Raw genomic sequence first — 17,819 nt, forward strand, 5'->3', positions numbered from 1 at the left:
CACCGCTCCCCGCCGCCGCCGCCGCCGCCGCGCTCCGTACCATGCCCGAACCGGCGGACGGCGAGCGGCCCCGGCGGGCCCCGGTCACGGAGGAGAGAGCGGAACCGGCGGGCCACACCGGAGTGTTGGGTACGGGAGAACCGGGGGGACGTTGCGGGAAGCGGCGGAGGGGAAGGGGAAGGGGGGTACGGGGAGAACCGGAGGGACGAGGAGGAGGAAGGGTGGGGGGGCCGGGATGCGGCTCGCTGCGGATGCGGCTCCATGGGATTACCGGGAATGGGGAGGGGGTCGGGGTTGCCGGTGGAGCTCTGAGCATTCCCGCCCCCCCGGTACCGGGATAGCTCCGAATCTCCCCCCACCCCCTCCCCACGTTGGGGTCTCGCTTCATATTGGAGGGGGGGGGGGGTTGTTAAGATTTTGTGTCGCCCCCTCCCCAATCCCGGACAGCTCCGAGCCCTCCCCGGGATGGGGTCCGCGTCCTCCGCTCACCGGTGACACCCCCAGCGCCCCCCTACCCGTGTCACCCCCACCCCAGCAAGGAGGTTTCTTCCCCCCCCCCCCCCCGCCCCCCCCCAGCACGACACGGGGGTGGCGCAGCTCGCAGCCTTTGTGTCGTTGTCCCCACGTTGTCGTTGGGGTCCCCTCCCCCGCGTGGCGCTGGGCCAGGTGACATCCCCCGATTGGGGTCCCCGCGGCGGGGGGTGGGGGGGGGGGGGGTTGGTGACAAGGCCTGGTGGCTGCTGTGCCACCGAGCGCCACTGCTGCCTGCGGGTGACCCACTTCGTGTCCCCCCCACCGCCCCTCGGGGACACCGCTCGGGCCCCGGGCAGTGGCGGTCCCCGGCACGCCGCAGCTCCGGTGACCTTAGCCCGGGAGCCAAGGTGAGCGACACCGCCGGGGACAAACGGGGACAAAGCGGGGGGACCCAGGGGGGTGGCACACCGCGCCAACACAGCCCTCAGTGTCACTTCAGCGGTGCCACCGTCGGGAGGGGTTGAGGGGGACGCGTGTGAGGGTGGCGGTCACCCCTCAAATCCATCCAGTTTGGGGGTGCTGGGGTGTCACCCCTTTATCCATGACCTTGGGTAGGAAAAGCCCCCCCGCCCTGCCCATGGATCTGCGCCCACCGGGCTGGCACAGGCGCGTGGCAGAGTCGCGGGTGTCCCCGTCCCCCCGCAGCCGTCACCCGCGCCGGGTGGCACCGCTGCGGGCAGGACATAAATAATGCAGGGTGTGGGTGAGCTCAGCCCGCCGGCGTCACCCGGCTGCCCGGGCAGGGAGGCGTGTGCCCACCGGGCAGCCTGGGAGATCTGCAGCGTGATATCCCAATGGCCTGGCACCCTAAAACACCGGCACCCTAAAACACCGGCACCCTAAAACATCAGCACCCTAAACCTTGGCACTCTAAAAACACCGGCACCCTGCTAGCCCCAAAGCCTGATATCCCAACGGCCTGGCACAATAAAAACACTGACACCCTGGCACCACAACACCCGAGCACCCCTAAACCTCAACACCTCTGCACCTTGCTACTCCAACACTCTTGCACCCCCTTACCCCACACCCTGACACCCCAGTACCCCGAGACCCCAACACTCTGACACCCCATTACCCCACACCCCATTACCCCAACACCCCATTACCCCATTACCCAACACCCTGACACCCCATTACTCCACACCCCATCACCCCACACCCCATCACCCCACACCCCCTTATCCCATTACCCCAGGGCAGGACCTGGCCGTGCCCCTCCTGCCGGGCCGGTGCCACAGCGGGGGTGGCATCCTGGCCTTGTCCCCAAAGTGCCACCCACGTCTCGGGGACAGCGCAGCCTTTCAGGGCGCCGCGGGGTTTGTGGGGTCTCAGCAGAGATTCCGGCAGCTCCCCGGGATTTGGGGTGCATTCCCTGGCGCGAGCAGCTCTGGAATTTCCTGTTTTCCCGGGAGGTTCCGGCACCCCGAGCCCTTCCCAGCCCTGGAGCGCCCGGCGACATCCGCGGCCGAGGAGGCGACCCTGAGGCAGGAGGGGACACCGCGACAAACGTGGGGTCCCCGCGCCATGGAGGGACCCCCGTCCCTCCATCCCTCCCAATCCTGGCTGTATTTTTTTGGGATGCCCCTTGTCCCCCACCCTCCCCGCGATGGGGACAACGCGTCCCAGCGGTGCGGCCACCCCAGAGCGGGACATCGGCGCTGTCCCCTCGCTGCCACCCTCTCGGGGGGTGGCTTTGGGGACTGTCCCCATGTCCCCATCCCATTTCCGTGCGGCGGCGCGGGGCCTCGCTGGGTTTCCATGGAGACCGGTTGAATTTTTTTTTTTTTCCCTTATTCGTGTTTTTCCTGCGGTTTTCCATCCCTCGGAGCCCGAGGGGCAGAGAGAGGAGGTGAGAGGCTCTGGGGACACTCCGAGGGGACATCCCGGTGACATTCGGTAACCTTTGGGGTGCCAGCACGGCTCCCGCAGCTGTCGGGGCTGATTTTTGGGAATTGCCGCAGGAGAAATCCGATGCCAGGGCGGTGGCACCGCTGTGACCTGTGCCATGACCGGGTTGGGGACAAGCGGGGACGTGTCCCGCACCCATCCCGAGATTCCTGGGAGCTTTGGGATTCGCTTCCTCGGGATTTTCATCCTTTCCCGGCCTCTCCCCGGCAGATAAACTCTTCGGGAAGCGGCTGCTCCAGGCCGGGCGCTACATCATGTCCCACAAGGCCTGGATGAAAACGGTGCCCACGGAGAACTGCGATGTGCTCATGACCTTCCCGGGTAGGAATGGGATCGGGAAAACCGGGATCGGGATGGGGAAACTGGGATCGAGATGGGAAAACCGGGATTGAGATGGGATGTAACTGGGAAAACTGGGATCAGGATGGGATGGGGAAAACCGGGACCAGGATGGGCCCGGGAAAACTGGGGTCGGGAGGGGTGTGACTGAGAAAATCGGGATTGGGATGTGACTGGGAAAACTGGGACCGGGAGGGGATGGGGAAAATTTGGAAAGTCGGGATTGGGATGGGATGGGATGGGATGGGATGGGGAAAACCGGGATTGGGAGGGGTTGTGACCAGGGAAACCGGGATTGGGATGGGGAAAATGGGGATTGGGATGGGGAAAACCAGGATCAGGATGTGACGGGGAAATCCAGGATTGGAATGTGACTGGGAAAACCAGAATTGGGATGGGATGTGAATGGGAAAATCGAGATTGGGATGTGCCCTGGAAGATTGGCATGGGATGGGATAATGGGAAAATGGGATGGGAAGTTCCCAGGAAAATCTGGGATATCTGGGGCAGGAAGGGGTGGGGATGGTGGGGAGAGCCCGGGAGGTGGCAGTGGGGGATGGGGGATGTTGGGAGGGATGTGGGATGTTGGGAAGAATGAGAGATGTGAGGAGGGATGGGATGTGGGAAAGGGACAGGGCCTGGAATGAGGGACCCAGGGATGGACGAGGACCAGGACAAGTGACACATAACGGGATAAAGGACACGGGGATGGATGGGGAGTGGGATAAGGGACAAATAACGGGATAAGGGACACGGGGATGGATGGGGAGTGGGATAAGGGACACGGGGATGGATGGGGAGTGGGATAAGGGACACGGGGATGGATGAGGAGTGGGATAAGGGACACGGGGATGGATGAGGACTGGGATAAGGGACACGGGGATGGATGAGGAGCGGGACAAGCACCCGGGGATGAGGACGCAGACCCCGCTGCCCGCCCCGCAGACAGCACAGATGACCACACGCTGCTGTGGCTGCTGAACCACATCCGCCTGGGCATCCCCGAGCTCATCGTGCAGGTGCGGCACCACAAGCACACGCGCGCCTACGCCTTCTTCGTCACCGCCACCTACGAGAGGTGCGTCCCCAGAGTGTCCCCAGAGTGTCCCAGAGTGTCCCCAGCCCATCCCCAACGTATCCCCACTGCTGTGGCTGCAGTTTGCTGCGTGGGGCAGATGAGATCGGGCTGCGGAAGCCGGTGAAGGCAGAGTTTGGGGGCGGCATGCGGAGCTTCTCGTGCGAGGAGGATTACATCTACGAGAACATCGAGAACGAGCTGGGCTTCTTCAGCTCCCAGGTGGGGTACGGGGTGTGGGGGACGGTTATGGGGTGTGGGGGACAGGTATGGGGTGTGGGGGACAGGTATGGGGTGTGGGGGACAAATATGGGGTACGGGGTGTGAGGACAGGTATGGGGTGTGGGGTGTGGGGTGTGGGTATGGATATGGGGTTTGGGCTTTGGGGTGAGGGGTATGGCATGTGGGAATATGGGGATGTGGGGGTATGAGATATGGGATATAGCATGTGGGACACGAGGTGTGGGGTGTGGTGGATATATGGAATACTCCGTGTATGATATGGAGTATGGATATGAGGTATGGGATGTATGGTACGGGGTGTGGGATATAGGACATGGGATATGAGATGTGGGGTGTGGGGTACAGGGATATGGGGATGTGGAAATATGGGATACAGGGATATAGGGTACAGGATATGGGGTTATGGGGAGTCTGGGTGAGGATCGAGCCACTCCCGGCGCTGGGGACAGGAGGGGACAGGAGGGGACAGGAGGGGACAGGGACAAGCCGGGCTGTGCCCCCAGGAGCGGCAGAACATCATCCGGTACTGGCTGGAGAACCTGCGGGCCAAGCAGGGAGAGTCCCTGCACAACATCCACTTCCTGGAGGGACAGCCCATCAGTGAGTGTGGCACTGGTGGCCCTGCCATGACACCTGGTGGCACTGCCATTGTGGGATCGTGACGGGCACAGAGCTCCCACATGTCCTGTCCCCACTGTCCATGTCCCTGTCCCCATGGGGTGGCAGCGGTGTTCCCTGACCCATGTCCCCATCCCTGAGCTGTGTCCCTGACCCCTGTCCCCATGTCCCTGTCCCCATGGGGTGGCACTGGGGTTCCCTGACCCCTGTCCCCATGTCCCTGACCCCTGTCCCCATGTCCCTGTCCCCATGGAGTGGCACTGGGGTTCCCTGACCCCTGTCCCCATGTCCCTGTCCCCATGGAGTGGCACTGGGGTTCCCTGACCCCTGTCCTGTCCCTGAGCCGTGTCCCCGGTGCCAGTCCCGGAGCTGGCAGCTCGGGGTGTCATCCAGCAGCTCTTCCCGCTGCACGAGCAGAGGATCCTAAAGCGCCTCATGAAGTCCTGGGTGCAGGCGGTGTGCGAGGCGCAGCCCCTCGGTGAGATCTGGGGTCACCACGGGGAAATTTGGGGTCACCCCGGGGCAGTTTTGGGGAACCCAGAGGGTTTGGGGTCACCCCAACAGGGTTTTTGGGGTCCCAGCTCCTTGCTGAGATTTGTGATGACCGTGGTGGGGTTTTTGGGATCCCAGATGGTTTATGTTGGCCCCGGTGAGGTTTTTTGGGGTCCTGGCCCCACTGACACCCCTGTGCCCACCCAGATGACATCTGTGACTATTTTGGGGTGAAGATCGCCATGTACTTTGCCTGGCTGGGTTTCTACACCTCGGCCATGGTGTACCCAGCCGTGTTCGGCTCCATCCTCTACACCTTCACCGACAGCGACCAGGTGAGGCCTCCAGGGGGCACGGGGGGTCCCCAAACTTCCTGCAGGGGGTCCAGCCCTTCTTGGGGTTTCCAGCCCTTTTTGGGGTTTCCCTCTCTTCTTGGGGTTTCCAAACTCCTTCAAGGGTTCCCAAACTTCTGGGATGTTTTTTATCCCTTTTTGGGGTTTCCATCCTTTCTTGGGGTTTCCAAACTCCTTTAAGGGGTTCTGTCCCTTCTTGGGGTTCCCAGCCTTTCTGGAGGGTTCCCAAACTTCCTGGAGGATTTTTATCCCTTCTTGGGGTTTCCATCCCTTCCTGGGGTTTCCAAACTTCCTGGAGGGTTCCCAAATTTTCTTGAAGGTTTCCATTCCTTCTTGGGGTTTCTGGACTTTTTTGGGGTTTCCGTCCCCCCTTGGGATTTTCCATCCCCCTTGAGGGGTTTCCTTTCTTCCTTGGAATTTCCCATCTCCCTTTATGGGGTTTCCTTTCTTCCTTGAGATTTCCCATCCTTCCTTGATGTTTTCCTTGGGATTTCCCATCTCTCCTTATGGGGTTTCCTTTCTTCCTTGGAATTTCCCACCCCTCCTTGATGTTTTCTTCAGGATTCCCCACCCTTCCTTTTCCCCTTCCTCCCATGAAGGATTCCCTCCCTCTTCCTCCAACTTCTCCCTCAATCCCCCTTCCCTGCCATTCCCGCTGTGCTGGGCGATGGAATTCCCACCCCTACAGAGCTGCATTTGGGGGATGTCAGGGCCGGGAGGGGACCAACCCCGGTGCAGTTGGTGCCATCTGTCCCCCAGACCAGCCAGGACATCTCCTGCGTGGTCTTTGCCATCTTCAACGTCGTCTGGGCCACGCTGTTCCTCGAGGAGTGGAAACGCCGCGGAGCCGAGTTCGCCTACAAGTGGGGGACACTGGACACGCCCGCCGAGTCCATCGAGGAACCCCGACCCCAATTCCGGGTCTGAGCCCTGAGGGAAGGGGGTCCCAGCCCTCGGGGGGGATCTCGTCCCTTGGGAAGGGTCACGTTCTTTGGGGGATCCCATCCCTTGGGAAGTGTCCCATCCATTGGGGGATCCCATTCCTTTTGGGGGATCCCATTCACTGGGGGATCCCATTCCTTGAGGAGGGTCCCATCCCATCTCAGGGATCCTATTCCTTGAGGATGGGATATGAGAATGTGGGGTCCCATCCTTTTTGGGGGGATCCCATCCCTTTTGGTCAATCCCATCCCTTTGGGGGATCTGATTCCTTGGGAAATATCCCATCCATTTTGGGGGATCCCATTCCTTTTGGGGGGGCTCCATCCCTTGGGAAGGTTCTCAGATCTGTGAGATCCCATCCCGAGGGGGGTTCAGACACCAGCCCTGGGTTCACAGGGGGGATTTCAGGGACTGTGGGGTCACAGGAAATTTCAGGAATTGTGGGGTCACAGGGAATTTCAGGGACCGTGGGGTCAGAGGGAGATTGCAGGGACTGTGGGGTCTCAGGGACCGATTGTGGGGTCCCAGCTGTCTGTGCCACCCCAATCCCAGGGCATGAAGCGGATCAGCCCCGTGACCAGCACCGAGGAGTTTTATTACCCGCCCTGGAAGCGGCTCTTGTTCCAGAGCCTCGTCAGCCTCCCCGTGTGCCTCGCCTGCCTCGCCCTCGTCTTCCTCCTCATGCTCGGCTGCTTCCAGCTCCAGGTGAGACCCTGGGCCAGCAGGGACAGGGACAGGGAAAGGGACAGGGACAGGGACGGGGACAAGGACAGGGATGGGGATGGGGACAGGGACAGGGACAGGGACGGGGACGGGGACGGGGACAGGGACTGGGACAGGGACAGTGGCACTGCTCCTGCTCCTGTTCTTGATTCTGTTCCTGGCCCTGATTCTCTCCCTGATCCTGTTCCTTTCCCTGATCCTGATCCCGATCCTGATCCTGATCCTGTCCCTTATCTCTGTCCCTATCCCCATCTCTGTCCTGTCCCCTGTCCCCTGTCTCTGTCCCTTTTCCCCTGTCCCTGTCCCTGTTCCTGTCCCTGTCCCTGTCCTCACAGGAATTTGTTCTGAGTGTCCAGGAGCTGCCGCGCATCCTCCGCTTCCTGCCCAAAATCATCCTGGCTGTCATTGTCACTGCCTGTGACGAGCTCTACAAGAAAGTGGCCTTGTGGCTCAATGACATGGGTGTGTTGGGGACCCTGGGGTGGCCCTGGGACCGCCCCCCCCCCCCCCCCCCCCCCGAGCCTCCCTGACCCTGCCTGTGCCCTACAGAGAATTATCGACTGCAGAGCGCCTACGAGAAACACCTCATCATCAAGATCGTCCTGGTGAGGGGACAGGGGACATGGGGACAGGGGAAATGGGGACATGGGGACAGGGGAAATGGGGACATGGGGACATGGGACATGGAACAGGGGACATGGGGACATGGGGACAGGGGACATGGAAGAGGGGATGTGGGGACATGGGGACACCTCATCATCAAAATTGTCCTGGTGAGGGGACATGGGGACACGGGGGTGTGGGGACATGGGGACATTGGGGACACTGGGGGACTGGAGGCATCCAGGATCAGGGACTGGAGGGACTGGGAGGGACTGGAGTGGTCCTGGCAGCTCTTGGTGAGGGGACAGAGGGGACAGAGGGCTCCTGGCAGCTGCAGAGGTGACAGATAAGGCTGGCAATGTCACCAAGGGGACACAGAGGGAACCGTAAGGTTCCTCCTACCCTTGATGGGACACCGAGGTGCCCGAGGTGCCACCCCCCGGTGTCACCACCAGTTCCAGTTCGTCAATTCCTACCTGAGCCTTTTCTACATCGGATTCTACCTCAAGGACATGGAGCGGCTCAAGGAGGTGAGGACACCCTGCCAGGAGGGGGTGGACAGATGTCCCCAAAGTGTCCTCAATGCTCCTTCACCCCCCTCTCCACCACCACAGTGTCCCTCTGGGTGTCCCCGTGTGTGTCCCCACCACGGTGTGGCGGTGCCAGCGCAGCTCACGGCCGTGTCTCTGTGTCACTGTGTTGGTGTCGCCGTCGTGTCCCTTTTGTGTCCCTTCCACAGCTCCTGCTCATCCTGTCCCTGTCCCAGAGCCTCGCGCGGCAGCTCCGGGAGGCTCTGCTCCCCTCCATCTTCCTCCACCTCCACCTGTCCCTCATCTTCCTCAGGCGCCTCCTGAGCTTTTGCTGGACACTGGGAGTATCCAAAGTAGGAGCGGGGAGGGACAGGCTGGGAACCCGGGGGAGGGGACAGACAGGGGACAGAGGTGTCCCCAAAACCCCCTTGGTCATGGGGGCACTCAGGGGACATTGGTGTCTCCAACTCCCCTGGGTACCCAAGGTCGTGGGGACATGGGACAGGAGCAGGGACATCCCAAGAGGAACAGGGACATCAAAGGAGAAGTGGGGACAACACAAGAAGAACGGGGACATGACGAGGACACCACAGGAGGAGCAGGGACACCATGGGGGGAACAGAAACCCTACAGAAACCCTACACCCCCTTGTCCCCCACCATCCCCGAGCGGGTGAGAGGTGACACCGTGGCCACTGTGTCCCCACCAGATGCTGGCCACGCTGCTGATCACGCGGCAGTTCCTGCAGAACGTGCGGGAGGTGTCGCAGCCTCACCTGTACCGGCGCCTCCGCCGTGGCGACCTCACCCTGCGCAACCTCCGCCAGCTCGCCCACACCCTGCTCTGCCTGCTCGCCCCTCGGCGACCCCCGCAGCCACCTCCGGAGGGGCCACGAGGCGAGAAGAAATGTCTGAACGGGGGGTGCGGGGTGCCGGAGGAAGAGGAGGAGGAGGAGGAAGAGCGGCGCGGTTCGGACTCGGAGGAGGAGAGCTCGCTGGACTGCGGGCTGAAGCTGAAGAAGGTGAGCTTCATCGAGCGTGGCGAGCGGCGAGCGGAGCCCGCTGGCCCCGAGGACGAGCCCTTCCTGGAGGAGGGTAGCCCCACCATGGTGGAGAAAGGCATGGACCCCGCGGCCGTGTTCGAGCTGTGCGAGGAGGAGGAGGAGGAGGCCGAAGGGCAGCCCGGGAGCCCCGGCAGGGCGGCGGAGCCGGCGGTGCTGGCGAGGAGGAGGAGGAGGGAGGACGAGGAGGGAGAGGAGGAAGGGAGGAAGCGCGACCGCGCCTCGTGGATTGACCCCCCCGAGGAGGATTTCTCCACGCAGCTGACGCAGGCAGAGGTGGAGAGCTGCATGAAGAAGTACGAGGTGGGGTGGCCTTTGTCCCCTTTGTTCCTTTGTCCTCCTTGTCCCCTTGTCCCAGGACCTGCTGGGCTCCCCAAGGTGTTCCTGGGGCTCCCCAAGGTGTCCCCGTGGCTGGTGGCCTTCCCAAAATGTTCCTGGACCTGGTGGCCTTCTTGAGGTATCCCCATGGCCATCAGGATCCCCAAGGTGTCCCATGGGCTCCCTGAGGTGTCCTCATGGCCAGTGGCCTCCTCAAAGTGTCCCTGGACCTCCTGGGCTCCCCAAGGTGTTCCTGGGGCTCCCTGAGGTGTCCCTGTGGCCATCAGGATCACCAAGGTGTCCCTAGACCTGGTGGCCTCCCCAAAGTGTCCCTGGACCTGGTGGCCTTTCTGAGGTGTCCTCATGGCCACCAGGATCCCCAGGGTGTCCCATGGCCTCCCCAAAGTGTCCCTGGACCTGGTGGCCTCCCTGAGGTGTCCCCATGACCACAAGGATCCCCAAGGTATCTGATGGGCTCCCCAAAATGTCCCTGGACCTGGTGGCCTCCCCGAGGTGTCCCCATGACCACCAAGATCCTCCCTAGAACTCTCCCTGGCCCCATCCACACCACTCTTGTCCCCTCAGGACACCTTCCAGGACTACCAGGAGATGTTCATCCAGTTTGGCTACGTGGTGCTCTTCTCCTCGGCCTTCCCGCTGGCCGCCATGTGCGCCCTGGTCAACAACATCATCGAGATCCGCAGCGACGCCTTCAAACTCTGCACGGGACTGCAGAGACCCTTCGGCCAGAGAGTCCAGAGCATCGGCCAGTGGCAGGTGGGCACCTTGGGGACACCTTGGGGACACCTTGGGGATATCGGGTGGCTCTGACAGAAGAGAGATTTATGCTCCTGCAGAAGGTGATGGAGGCCATGGGTGTGCTGGCCATCGTGGTCAACTGTTACCTGATTGCCCAGTGTGGCCAGCTCCAGAGGCTCTTCCCGTGGCTCAGCCCCGAGGGAGCCATCGTGTCCGTGGTGGTGCTGGAGGTACGGGGTGGTGGCCCTGGGGTCACTGAGGGGTTTGGGGGCTGCAGGAGTTGGGATCTCAGATTTTGGCTGTGGTTGTGGATGTCCGGCTCGGGGCGGGTGATGAGAGGGGAATGGTGGGGATGGTGGAGATGATGGGGATGGTGGAGATGATGGGGATGGCGGGAATGGTGGGAATGGTGGGAATGGTGGGGATGGTGAGGATGGGCGAGGGGGTTGAGGTGGCTGGGCAGCCTGGACACTCAATTCCTTGGACACTCAATTCCCTGGACACCCAAATCTCTGGACACTCAAATCCTTGAACGTTTGATTTCCTGGACACTCCCATCCCTGGTTTTGGGATTTTGAACTGAATTTTGGGATGGAAGGGCTGGATTTTGGGATTTTGTGCTGGACTCCGTGATAGAAGAGGCAGATTTCAGGGTGGAAGTGCCATATTTTGGGCTGGGTTTGGGGCTGAATTTTGGGATTTGGGGCACTCTGGGAACACTCAGGTGGGTCCCCGTGTCCCCGTGGTGTCCCCAGCACTTCGTGCTGCTCCTCAAGTACGTGATCCAGGTGGCCATCCCTGACATCCCCGCCTGGGTGGCCGAGGAGATGGCCAAGCTGGAATACCAGCGCCGCGAGGCTTTCAAGGTGGGTCCTGCCAGAGTGGTGTCCCCAAGATGTCCCCAAAGGCTGCTGGGCTCCCCAAAGTGTCCCCAGAGTCAGTGAGTGCCCCGAGGTGTCCCCAGAGTGTCCTGGGATCACTGGGCTCCCCAAGATGTCCCCAAAGTGTCCCCAGGGTCAGTGAGTGCCCTGAAGTGTCCCCAAAGTGTCCCCAAAGTGTCCCCATGGCCACTGGCCACCCTGGGCTGTCCCCCATGCCTGGTGTCCCCTGGATGTGTCCCCATGCTCGGTGACCCCTCAATGTGCCCTGGATGTGTCCCCATGCCCAGTGTGATGTCCCCTTTGCTGTCCCCATGCCGATGCCCCCCGGCTGTGTCCCCATGCCCGGTGTCCCCTCGATGTCCCCTTCGCTGTCCCCAGAAGCACGAACGGCAGGCCCAGCACCATTTCCAGCAGCAGCAGCGCCGCAAACGCGAGGAGGAGGAGCGGCAGCGCCACGCGGAGCTGCAGGCGCGCCGGGAACGCGACACCGGCCGCGACGAGGCCACCAAAACCGAGGCCACCGGGCAGGACCCGGCACACGACAAGAGCCAGGCCAAAGGGAAAAGCTCCGGAGCTTCCTCCTCGCACGGATCGGACAAACCCAAGCGGCCGAGCTCGCTCCTGGCTACCAACAACGTGATGAAGCTGAAGCAGATCATCCCCCTGCAGGGCAAGTTTCTGTCCGGTGGCACCGCCGCGGGTGGCACCGCCACCGCCAGGTCGCCTCAATCGCCCACGGGCAGCGAGAACAAATTGCCGGGATTCTTGAGCTTCAAATTCCTCAAATCGCCCGAGACTAAGCGGGACGCGAGCACCGAGAAGGTGCAGTCGCCCACCAAGCCCTTCAACCCCGGCAAGCTCTTTAATTTCGGCAAGTCCGAAGGGCTCGGGGCTAACGGGGGAGCTGCCAGCGCGTCCCCGCAGCCCCGGGCGGGGCCCTCGGTGGACGCGGGGACGGGGAAGTCGCATCTCAACGAGGAAGGGTCGCGGGAGGAAGCGGAGAACCGGCAGGAGGAGGAAGGCGGCGGTGCCCGGCTCTGACCGGGGATCCGGGGGTTCGGGAGGAACCGGGAGAGCGGCGGTGCCCGGCTCTGCCCGGGGATCCGGGAGCACGGGGAGCCGGAGAAGCGGGAGGAGGAAGAGGAGGAGGAAGGCGGCGGTGCCCGGTTCTGACCGGGGCTCCGGTGGTTCCGGGAGCCGCTCGCTCCCTGCTGCGCGTGGCCGTGGCCGTCGGGAGCCTCTCGCCACCGCTCGCCCGCGGGGCCAGCCCGGGCCCGGGGGCTTCCAGCGCCGCGCTCCGCTCCGGTGCTCTGTGCTGTGTCCCCCCGTGTCCCCCGGGCTGTGTCCCCCCGTGTCCCCCCGGTCCCCGGGTCTTTGTCCCCCCGGATCCCCCCGGTCGGAGCCGCCGCCGTCACCGACCCGGGGGGACAGCGGGGGAGGCTTGAGAGCGGAGAAATCCCGGTACCGGGAACATGGAGAGAGATATCCCGGAGAAATCCCAGTACCGGGACTGGAGCATCCCGAATTTTTCCAGGCTCACCGGGAGGAATGATCCCGGTTTTTTTCGGAACATCCGGGTTTCCATGGGAACGGGTTGGAGTTATCCCGGTTTGGCTCGAGCATCCCAAAATTCTTCCATGCTCCTGGTCTGGCTGGAACATCCCGGTTTCCATGGGCACGGCTGGGATTTATCCCGGTTTTTTTGGAACATCCCAAACTTTCCCACATTCCCGGTTTATCCCAGAGACGCCTTTGGATCCTTCGGGGGCGCCCGCAGCCACATCCCCGCTCCTGGAATTCCCGGAATTCCTGAAATTCCCGGGACGAGCCCGATTCAGCCGTGCCTCAAACCCTGTTCCTCCCGATCCCAAATCCCGGATGTCAAATCCCGGACATCCTTCCCAAGGAATTTTCCAGCCGGGAATGCCGTGCATGGGGGCAGCGTTTCTTGCACTAAATCCCAATCCCAAATCCCGCCGCCGGTGCCGCTTCTCCCCATCCCCAAAAAAAAAAAAAAAAAAAAAAAATCCCAAATCCCAACGGGGGAAAATTCCCGGCTCCATGCAGCTCCGAATTCCCTGGAATTCTGTCGCAATAAAGGGCGGGACAAGGAGGGGACACGGGGAGGGACAATTTGGGAGGGGGTGGGAGCCGCTTCGCTGCTGCCGCAGGAAGGAATTCCTGGATTCCCTGGATTCCCTGGAATTCCTGGATTGGTTTTTCCAGCGGGATCCACGCTGGGAATTTCACTCCCTCCTTTCCCTGCTTCGCTTTCGCGGGGTTGGTGGCACTTGGGGACATCCATTCCCAAGGGGGGGGAAAATCTGGGAAAAGAGGGGAAAAAAAAACTGGGAAAAGGGGAAGGGATCCCCTCCCTGTCCCCTCTTCCCAAAAGTCAGGTTGGAATTTTTTTAGGGATTTTTTTTTCTCCCCTCCTCTTCCGAAGAATCCATGGGATTTTGAAGAATCCGTGAAATTTTTTTTTCAATTTTTTTTTTTTTTTTTTTTTTTTTTTTTTGTGGGGGAAGCAGGATTCCCAAATCGAAGCCATTTTCCTGAGCAATAAGGGCAGGAAAAAAAAAAAAATCAGAATTCCCAAGGGAAAGGTTCCGGGCTGGGAAAAATCCAGGTGGGATCGGGGAAGGAGATTTGGGAATTTGGGAAGGGAAATTCGGGAATTGGGGATGGAAATTTGGGAATCTGAGCGAGGAATTTGGGGACGGAGATTTGGGAATTTGAGGCAGAGATCTGGGATTGGGGATGAAGATTTGGGAATTCAAGACAGGAATTTGGGATGGAGTTTGGGAATTTCGGAGGGAGATTTTGCAATTGGGGACAGAGATTTGGAAATTTTGGATGAAAATTTGGGAATGTGAGGCAGAGATTTTGGAATTCAGGGACAGAGATTTGGAATTTGGGATGGAGATTTGGGAATCTGGGGATGAAGATTTGGGAATTTGAGGCAGGAATTTGGGGATGAAGATTTGGGAATTCAGGATGAAAATTTTGGAATTTGGATCCAGGATCCCAAATCCCCCCCCCCCCCCTCGGCCTGGAAGATCCCAGAGAAATCTTGGGGCAAATCCTGGGAAAAGGGAGCTCTGGGAAAGTTGGGAATTCCAGGAGCTCTGGGAAAGTTGGGAATTCCTCACTCATTCCACGGGATTTTCCAACTCTGCCCATCCCAAAAAAACCCCGCTGGATTTCCCAGGAATGGCTTCAATCCCATTTCCCTCCAGAGCAGAGAATTCCTGGAATTCCCAGAGGGAAAAGCCCCAAATCCAGGGAATTTTCATCCCTTCCCCCCCTCCCCCTCCCAAAAAAAAAAAAACCAAAAACCAACCCAACAACAACAACAACAAAAATCCCTGGAATTTTGGAGGAGGGAAAAATTCCGGAATGGTTTTTCCTTTGACTTTTTTTTTTCCTCTTGGAATGAGAATTCCGTGGGAATTCCGGGAAAGGAAGGAAAGGGGGGGAGGAGGATTTAATTTATTTCTTTTTAATTTATTTTTGTAAAAGCCGCAATAAAAAAGAAATTTATTTCAACAGCTCATTTGCATCTCATTTGCATATTTAAATATTCTAATTAGGCAGCAGGAGCCGGAGCAGCATTCCCAACCTCTGGAAAACAGGATTCCAAATATTCCCAGGAGGAAAGGATGGAAAAATCTGATTAAATCCTAGAAATGCCATCAAATTATTATTTATAAAAATGTGGAATTGTTGGATTAAAATTCTCAGAAAAAGAATTCCGATGGAAATCAGGAATTTTTTTGCTGGATTTGGGGAAATTCCAGGCTTTTTCCAGCTTCACAATCCAAGATTTTGGGGGAAAAATGAAAAGATTTTGAACAAGAAATTTCCCCCAAAATAAAATTATTCAGTGGATATCTGGGATACTCACAGGATTCTGGGAACTCTTTATGGGATTTTTTCAGAAATTTTGGGATAAATCCCAATTTTTTCCAGCTCTCTGATCCCAGATTTTGGGTGGAAATGAAGGATTTGAAGGGGAAATCCTGGAGTTGGGAATGCTGGAGATTCCCAGGATTTGGGAATTACCAAAATTGGGTGGAAAATTCCCCAAAAAATTCAGGATTTAGCTCGGGATGAGCTCAGGAATTCCAGGAATTCTGAGAATTCCAAGCCCTGGGGGCGTTTGGGAGCAGAATCCCGGGATTTGGGCACACAGAAACTTCTGGGATGAGGAGGAAGAGGCAAAAAAACAAAAAAAAAAAAAGTGGAAAAAGCACAGGATTTGGTGGATTTAGGGAATTCCATGTTGGAAGGCACCAGGAAGTCACAGGAGGGGATTTTTCTGGGAATTTTCTGGGATGGGATCAAGGATGGGGGAAGATGGGAGGCAGAGCTCTGGGAATTCTGGGAAAAGTTGGGAATGAGCTGGAGGAGGAGGAGGGGGGAAGGGATCCCAAATCCAGGGATGGGAAAAGGAAAGAAGGATCCCAAAGAAATCCATGGAGAAGCCCAAATCCAGGGATCCCAGAGAAATCCATGGAGGAGAATCCCAGATCTAGGGATCCCAAATCCCAAATCAATCCAGGGATGGCTCCGGACATCCCGGTGCTCCCAACCCCCTCCTGTTCCTGTCCCAGCTCCGGCCATTACCAAATTTCCCTCAACCCCAGAATTCCCAAATCCCATTTTTCTCAGGATCAATCCTCATTCCCAAAGTTCCCATCCCCCTTTTTCCCCAAAGGGGAAGAAAAGCTGGAATTTTGCACCAGGAAGTGCCAACACTTTAATGGAACAACATTCCCGAGCCTCTGGAATTCCGGGATCCGCCCTCCTTTCCTGGAATCCCGGAATTCCTTCCAAGGATTCCTCAAATCCGGCTCTTCCCGGAGTTTTCCAGCTGGAAATCCCATCCCAAAAAAAATCAAAAAACAAAAACAAACTAAAAAACCCAAACAAACAAACAAAAAAATCCCGGGAATTCCGCTTTTCCTCCCCCCTCCCCCCACCTCTCCCCCACCCCATTCCAGGAATTCCAAAGTTGCATCCATTAAAAAAAAAAAAAACCAAAAAACAAATAAACAAAAATAAAATTGGGGAAAACGCAGGCAGAGCCAAAGTTCTGGATAGAATTCCAGTCCCAAATTCTGGGAGTTCCGACGGGAGCTGCTCTTCCCCGGGTTCCGCTTCCAACGCCGCCAGAATTTTGGCCTTTCCCAGCCTGGAATTCCAAGGATGGATCCAGGATTTTCTGGGAAAAATGAGTGGGCAGGAATCCTCCGAGAGTCAGAGCTTGGATTTTTTGGGTTTTTTTTTTTTGGGAATCTCCTGGAAAAATCCACGGATTTCACAGCAGAAGGGGAGGGAAAACGGCTCCGAATTCCAGGATTTCTGTGGGAATTGGATCCTCGTGGAAAAGCAGCTGGAATTTTTTGGGATCACTTTGTCCTTTCCTGGCTTTTCCCCGGGGTTTTCCATGAATCCCAAACTTCTGGATGGTCCTGGAAAAGCAGCTGGGAATTGTCTCCAATCCTGAAGATTTTGGGAGCGCTGGATTTGCTCCAAATTCCTGGAATTCCATCCCAAATTCCATCCTGGATGATTCCATCCCAAATTCCCAAATTCCATCCTGGATTCTTCCATCCCAAATTCCCAAATTCCAGCTGGGATTTCTCCCAAATCCAAATCTGGAGCCGCTCCCGGTCCCGTCCCTTTGGAATTCCGAGTGATCCCTCGGAGAGGATCCGGTGATTTCCCGGGAAAATATTCGGGATTGAAGGATTGAAAACTCTGTTTTTTTGTTTTTTTTTTTTTTTTCCAGAAGATTGGGGGGAGGGAAAAATATAAATAATCCACAGATCCCAAAAAAATTCTGGGATCCAAATTCCTGGGAATTGGCTCCAGCCATGATCAGAGCAAGGGAAGGGGTTGGGAATTTTTTTCTGGAAAAATGGGAAAGGCCTCAAATTCCAAAGGATTCCTGGGAATACGTCAAGGGAAGGGATATAAAAAAATTCCTGGAATTTTATAGGGAGGGGATTTGGGGAATCCCAGGGAAAAAGGGATTTTTGGGAAGGGTGGGGATAGTGGAAAAAGTGGAATTTTGGGAATGAGGAATTCTGGGATATCATAGGGAAAAGATCCCAACAATCCCAAAAAAAGCAGAATTTTGGGAAAAAAAATAATAATAATAAAAAAAAAGGTTATCCTGGAATTTTGTGAAGAGTAAATTCATGGGGTCCCAGAAAAAAGGGAATTTTTGGGAATAAGGGATTTTGGGATATTACAGGAGTAGATTTCAGGAATTCCAGGAAAAAGGGAATTTCAGGAAGGAAATAAATCCCAGGAAAAGTGGATTTTTGGGAAAGAGAATTCTCCTGGAATATTTCAAGGATTAAATCCCAGTAATCCCCAAAAAAAGTGGATTTTTGGGAATGAGTTCTGGGATAATTTAGGAGCAAA

General features: G+C 57.9%; 1 protein-coding gene across 1 annotated transcript; it reads left to right on the top strand.

The window, feature by feature from the left end:
- Nucleotides 1–41: 41 nt before the first annotated feature.
- Nucleotides 42–12,422, top strand: ANO8 (anoctamin 8). The gene is made up of 18 exons (XM_062510188.1): nucleotides 42–129; nucleotides 2,656–2,766; nucleotides 3,730–3,862; nucleotides 3,943–4,081; nucleotides 4,606–4,702; nucleotides 5,082–5,198; nucleotides 5,420–5,547; nucleotides 6,325–6,486; nucleotides 7,060–7,212; nucleotides 7,566–7,692; nucleotides 7,780–7,835; nucleotides 8,289–8,363; nucleotides 8,573–8,716; nucleotides 9,073–9,726; nucleotides 10,327–10,518; nucleotides 10,599–10,730; nucleotides 11,256–11,366; nucleotides 11,760–12,422. The coding sequence occupies exons 1-18, from the start codon at nucleotides 42–44 to the stop codon at nucleotides 12,420–12,422; spliced, it is 3,282 nt and encodes a 1,093-aa protein (XP_062366172.1).
- Nucleotides 12,423–17,819: the final 5,397 nt, after the last annotated feature.

The sequence above is a fragment of the Cinclus cinclus genome, chromosome 28 (genome assembly GCF_963662255.1).
Source record: "Cinclus cinclus chromosome 28, bCinCin1.1, whole genome shotgun sequence".
NCBI classification, from domain to species: Eukaryota; Metazoa; Chordata; class Aves; order Passeriformes; family Cinclidae; genus Cinclus; species Cinclus cinclus.